General features: G+C 35.3%; 1 protein-coding gene across 1 annotated transcript; it reads left to right on the forward strand.

The window, feature by feature from the left end:
* Positions 1–4,089: 4,089 nt before the first annotated feature.
* Positions 4,090–6,544, forward strand: LOC9310532 (rRNA-processing protein fcf2). Its single transcript, XM_021022760.1, has 6 exons — positions 4,090–4,196; positions 5,061–5,397; positions 5,481–5,541; positions 5,629–5,706; positions 5,806–5,918; positions 6,247–6,544. The coding sequence occupies exons 2-6, from the start codon at positions 5,165–5,167 to the stop codon at positions 6,350–6,352; spliced, it is 591 nt and encodes a 196-aa protein (XP_020878419.1). The 5' UTR covers positions 4,090–4,196; positions 5,061–5,164; the 3' UTR covers positions 6,353–6,544.
* Positions 6,545–7,016: the final 472 nt, after the last annotated feature.

Here is a 7,016-nt window from a genome sequence, read left to right on the forward strand (position 1 = left end):
AAAATCATAAAAATTTGAAAATTTTCGAAAATTGTTTCACAAAAATAGAGTGTTCATATAGCTTGCATTGTCATTTTAGGATTGTTTTAGTATGCTTTCACTTAGGACTGGTGCATCATGCATTTGCATTGGAGATTATGATGATTATATCCTTGTAAATATGCATATTCACTAAGTAGATTCACTGCCCAGGTTGTTAGTTCTCTAATGCATAATCGATTGAACTTGAAGTAAGACCGCACCATCTTTTGAATTCAACGCTTGATTTTCTTGTTCTTAGTCGAAACTCGCTTTGATCTAATGCCATTCCCTATCAATTTGAACTTGAATTTTGACTTACAATTATCATGTTGTGCATTGTGCTATTAACTCATGGATACCTTAAAATACTTGGACTATCTTTTATCTTTTGATCACTCTTGCTAGTCCAAGTAGCTGACTCCCATCTTTGGAGCAGTTATTCCTTACCCTAAGCCTTAATCTTCTTTGAAGCCATTTATCATTTGTGTGTGACTGTGAGGCCTTATTTCGATTGAGCTTGGTAGAAAGTGTTAGGTCTGTACCGACAAGGATAGTATCTCATGTAGTTCTAGTTCATGTTATCTGGACTAGATAGGATTAGGTGGGTGCTTAATTCTGGGTTTGGGATGTTCTTAAAAGAAAGAAAAGGTTGTGATCATCACTGAAAGAAAAGAAAAGGGAAATGAGTCCTTAGGAGAAGTAGCTAAAGTAAGAAAAGTCTAGTAAAGGATTTGGGTGTGCTAAAGTAAAGAAAAGGGTTCTGCAAATAGCTTAAAGAGAATGGGCAAAAGCCTTGCGTTTATTAAAAGAAAGAAAAGGGAACCCTAGTTGTTAAAGAATCCTGATCCGCTAGACAGAGCAAAGTAAGAAAGCTTCTCCTAGGATAGAAAAGCAAAGAAAAGGAAGGGACGATGTGAGTAAAAGTCTGTAAATGCTTTGAGTGCAAAAGGGTAGAGTTAAGTTCATGTTCTGGGATTAGAAATAGGACCTCCATTGGCTTGATATTGATTACATTCTGGGTAGATGGGGTCCTATCCTTGTATGCATAACTTGATACTCACCTTTAGCATTCTACTAAAGCTCAATCATTCTTGAGAGATCCCTTGTTGCGATTTAAACCAGATCTTTAAGGGACCATCTTTGTCTCTAGACCTCTACTGTTAAGCCAAATGTGTTCTTATCCAATGCATAGTATGATTCACGGTTCCTACTTAATCAATGTTAAAGGGAATGTACTGATTTGAATGCTTGAATTGATTAAGGCAGAAGTTAGGTTGAGATGTGAAGGAGATGGCTAAAGTTTTAAAGTAGAGATCAGTCAACCTTGCATTCTAGAATTAGCAACCTGGACATTGAGTTCACTTACTTTATATGCATGTTTTGGTTCTGAGTCCCCACTTTCAAACCTCTCTTCCAGCTTGATCTTTATTGTTTGCTTGTGGGCAAGCAAAGAATAAGTTTGGGGGAGTTGATATGTCTATATTTTACTAGTTTTTACCATGCATTTACATCTCATTTAGTCTAGTTTCATGTCTTTAAAACTTAGTTTGCATCATTTAGCTTCACTTTCAGCATTTAGGATCATTCTACATCTCTGTTGCATACATTCTTGCATTTTGGAGTTGTATGAGGTGTTTTTAGGTACTAAAGGGCTGTGGAGGAGTATGTACTCGAGTACCCACTCGAGTACCTACTCGAGTTCACCTGATAGCATCACCAGAGCAGACTGTATGAAGAATAGAACAACCTACTCGAGTACCTACTCGAACAGGACCTGAGAGACTTACCCGAGCAAGATGCAACCTTTGAAGAATAGACTACTCGACCAAGCCACTCGAGTACCAACTCGAGTAGACCTTAAACCGACTTTCTATTTTGTCGTTTTGTGTACTAGGGTTTTCTACTTTTGCTATAAATAGACCTCTTAGGGCTTTGCCCAAAGGATCTCGCTTTTAGCCTCTGAGCAATATTTTCTGCAAACTTTTGTAATCCAAATTACTTTTGATCCTTTGAGTTTTTGCAATAATTTCCTTCTGCAAAGTTGTTTATCTTGCTTTGATCTATAACATATGAAGTTTTTAGCGATTTCTGGGTTTGTGCAATTTTCTGGGTTTGTGTTCTTGAGCATGTCTGAGTAGTGGATTAGGGTTCTTGAGGATGGGATAGATTAGGTGTGGAATCCTTAGTTTATTTAGGTGGTTAAGTGTAGAATTGCTTGAATCCCTTCTGGATTAGTAGTACTTAGTGCTTATTCCTTTCTGATCAACTGGGATTTGAACCCAGACATTTCCACACCCACCAGGTGTTCGATGAAATGTCTGAACCAACTATTCCAGAGATTTACATACTCTAGCCCAAGAGATTGGATGTTTAGAATGTTTATTGACTATATTAGATTGAATCTTATTGCCTGCTTTGCTAGATTTCGCTAATAATGATTAGGTCTGGAACTGGTATTACTTGAGGATCTCTGTCATGAGAGTGAATTGGTCTGTAGTTGAATCTATTGTCTAGGGATAGCATGTTTGGATTGTTAACCACCTAAATAGATTAAGGAGACTGCTATAATCGATTACCCTATCCTCAGGACCTTTTATCTCATTTGATTTACTTGTCTCTTTACCTGTTGCTTAACTGTTGCTTATTGCTGCTTAGTATTGATAATTCTTTCTCTTTATGCATGATCACTCATGTTCTGTAGTTTTATCGTTTATGCATGATCGCTTAGGATTGTTAGATAACAAAACAATATCATGCCTGGCTTGACTTAGTTGTTTCTGAGCATATCTTGATTGATAGTGAGAGCACCTGATTGGATTGATAACCTCTTATGCTGCAATGACATGAAAGTATATTAGGGTAATTGATAGTAAAAAAAATCTTAGTATCACTTATCCAATTGATTTATCTGTTTACTTACTTGATTCATTCACCTTCTCTATTATTTGCTATTGAGTTTTGATACATGCTGTTTAAGTTTTTAACAATTTTACTCTGTGACCACTGGTTTACTCGTTCACACCCTCTCTTCTGGCAGTGAGCCTTGTGATCGAATATAGCAATCCATTTCTGCAAATTTATTGTTTTCTACACCAATCACTAGGACTGTTAGGAAAACAATCATATTCTGCTTGGCTTGACTTAGTGCTTTCTGATCATATCTCATTTGTTTGTATCACACCTGATTGGATTGACACCTAAAATACTACAACGACACGATAGTGTTTTAGGATTAATTGATATCTTAAAAACCTATTATCAGGCTTTATTGAGCTCATTTTGTGCCAAGTCCATTTCAAAATTGGGTAATTTGAAAAAAAAAACTTAAACCAAGTGGTTCTTCATTCTATTTCTCTCTCTCTCTCTCTCGTTGCCGCACTTGCTTTTGCTTTGCTTTTCCACCGGTAACTAACTGAAACACTATATCTTATCTCTTTTCTTTGTTTCTAATAACCTTTGTATCCTATGTTTTGTTCTTTTTTTTCTCCCGATAAATTTTTTGGATGTGTAATTTTTAACATCTTTGATTTATAAACTTATATCGATTCTTAGTTTTATTTTGTTAACATACCTCATGCGAATTTATGGTGTGACTGATGATTATTAGGTTAAGAATCGTGAAGGTTAGAATAGTGAATCTTTAGTTATACTGTTTATATTTTTTTTTCTGTTCATAAACGATTTAAATTTTTTATTTGGAACTAATTTGGATGCAAATTAATTTGATCTTTCATTCCATGTCTTAATGACTAATCTCAAATTAGTTATCTATAATCCGAATAATATAAACCTTAAAATCTGTGTTTGACTATAGATTTTGTAAATTCGGATTATATAAACCTTAAAATATGTGTGTTGATTATAGATTTTGTAACGTTTGGACTAAGCTAATTTTAATGAATCGTTTTATATCAACTAAAAAAGGCAATTTGTGTGATAATCTAGTGAAATTTTGGACATTTTTCAAAAATAGACTACAAAAACAATAATATAGAGATATCTCAAAGTTTTGGGGCTATGTGTTATTTTCTTAAAAGTATAATGGTCAATTAGATAATATATAATAAAAATTAAAAAGAGGTTCCCTTCCTCAAACGCTTATCATCGTCAATCGACGCCGTATATTGTTGTAGACAGTTCCATCAACTAGGGTTTTCGTCGGCCGGAATTTCCAGGTGAACTCTCTCTCTTCTTCCTCCACTTATTCGTCTCTCTTCAGTTTCCGATATAGTTTCGATGTTTTCTTGTTCAAAACCCTAACTTTATCTCGTGAGATACGATTACGAATTGATTGAAATTTTGCCCTTTTTAACATAGGCGTATCATGAATCTAGAACAAAGGCAATTTAGAGTAATGGCAGAGACGAAACCATTGCTTGTGTAGGCGTAGAATCTCTGTCTCGAGTTAAAGTGTGGTTTTATTGAACCTTTGCTCGTTTCTTGTTTGTCTTGGTGTGTTTTAGTTGTTTGCAACTTAGAAGATGGAATCTCTGTTTTGGGTTGAAATGCAGTTTGAATGTTTGATTGAGCCTTTGTCATCCCTAAATAAAGTTTCTTTTTTTTTAATCTGTGTTTTGGGTCACTACCATATTGTTAGAACCTAAGATCTTATCAGCTGTTTAGAACTAGGAAGATGGCTTGTGTGGGATTAAAATATATGTCACAAGCTAAAATGTAGTTTGATTGAACCTTTGCAATACGCAAATAAAGTTTGCTTTTTGTTTGAATCTGTGTTTTTGTTCGGTATTGATCTTATCAGCTGTTTGGAAGTAAGAAGATGCATAGTGGATGACCAGAATCTCTGTCTCAAGTTAATATGTGATTCGATTTATTTGTTACAATCCATAAATAAAACTTGCTTTTTGTTCGATTTTGTGTTTGACTCAGAATTGTTAGAATCTATGATCTTATCAGCTGTTTGGAACTGGGAATATGGATTGTGTTGGACTATAATCTAATTTATTGAACCTTTGTGATCTGTGAATTGCACTGGGGCGCATTCATTCGTTAACGCGTATGTTCTTCTCGACTATTTCCAGATAACCAAGGTCAAAGACTTTGCGGGTCAAGAAATCGAACAGTTTGAGAAAGAGAAGACGATCGCTTAGCTCTTCAGTCCAAAGAACAAAGGCAGTTTAGAGTTATGGCAGAGACTAAACCATTGATTGGTCTAAAATGGGAACCAAAGCTTCCAGGCTTATCCTTAGACTCGACAACTGGTTCCAGTTTAAGCAAAAGAGCTGAGAGTCATGAAAGCAGTTCGCTCTGGATGTCTAAGTCAGAGCTTGTCGATGGTCTTTGTCTTCCACCTAATGATCCAAAGAAGATTAACAAGATGATTAGGAAACAAGTCAAAGATACCACTGGTTCAAACTGGTAACTTTTCTTTCCTCGCTACTCAGATTATATTTACCCTTTTTGTTTGATTCCGAGATACATTGTGTTGCAACTGTGGATAGGTTTGATATGCCTGCACCAACAATGACTCCTGAGTTAAAAAGAGATCTTCAGTTGCTTAAGGTAATTGATTCTTTGTTTTGTTCTTATTGTTGTAGTTGTTTTTGGTTTCAAAGTCCTAACATCATTCTAATTGTATCTCTATTGTAGTTGAGAACTGTAATGGATCCTGCTCTACACTACAAGAAATCTGTGTCACGGTCAAAACTAGCTGAAAAATATTTCCAGGCAAGTTTCAGAACAGTAAACTAGATCAAAGACTAACCTTTTGTCTCGGCTTCTGTCTTAACACCAATTTTCTGTTGTTTCCTTTGTGTTAAAAAACAGATTGGAACAGTAATTGAACCAGCTGAAGAGTTCTATGGAAGATTAACAAAGAAGAATAGAAAAGCAACTCTTGCTGATGAGTTGGTGTCAGATCCCAAAACTTCTCAGTACAGGTTAGTTACCACCATTGTGTATTAAGAAACAATGTGGAGGCAGTGCTTAGATTCTGTATTACAAACATAAACAAGAGCATGTCTTTTTAGGCTAACTGATTGAATAACCTTTAGTTTGTGATACGTCGAGTTAAAATTCATCTAAATCTAGACTTGTTAATGGAATTGGACCTATGATAAGTTTTCAGCCCTTGTCCTGGTGTGTATAAGTGTGTGGTATCTATTCAAATAACAAAAACTTTTGTCTTGAGAATTGAGATGTTGTAGCTAAGATCATGCGTGCAATCTTTGCTAAGAAAATGTGTTTGTGTTGGTTATGGTTTTCTAGGAAGCGTAAAGTTAAGGAGATTGAGGAGAAGAGTAGAGCTGTTACAAATAAGAAGTGGAAGAAAAAGGGAAACCAGTCCAAGAACAAAAAGCAAAGAAGGAACTGATTTACTTTTGTTGGAATATGATCATAGTTTGGGATACATTTTTCTGTTTTGATTAGAATATTGATCATAGTGTCGTGACACACTTTCTTTTGGTGCTATAGATTCACATTACCTTGTAATGACTGTTGTTGTTTTATGGGCTTCGTTTAAAGGATTTGTGTTATCCGTTAACCGATAATATTTATTTTGAAACTGGTTCTTATGTCACGTTGCCAAACCAAACCATGTCTAGTTTTATGGGATACTCACTGGGAAAATGGTTCCAGCAAGACTGATTGCTGCAGAATTGCAGGATCCAATCTCGAGAGCACCAGTGTTTACTTTCAGGCAATGCTTAAGTTTCTTTATCTTTCGTTATGCAATTTACTTTGTTTTGATCATTAAATTTGGCTATATCCGGTTTGTGTGTAAACCAGTCAATCGTTCTTTTGTCTATGTTAAGGCCTCACAGAGTCACAGCAGCAATCCTAGAAAGCCATCAGCAATATTTTCCTCATTATCAATCTCTCTTCACTAGTACAACGCCATCGTCATCTCCATCACTCATTTATAAACTAAAAAGTTGCATGTTATTAAATATGAAAAAGAAAGAAAGATTAGAGACAAACTTGGCTCTGATTGGTCATTTTCAGGTAAAGGTTTTTGATGGAAAATGCTTGATCTA

Source organism: Arabidopsis lyrata (genome assembly GCF_000004255.2).
Source record: "Arabidopsis lyrata subsp. lyrata unplaced genomic scaffold ARALYscaffold_6, whole genome shotgun sequence".
NCBI lineage: Eukaryota > Viridiplantae > Streptophyta > Magnoliopsida > Brassicales > Brassicaceae > Arabidopsis > Arabidopsis lyrata.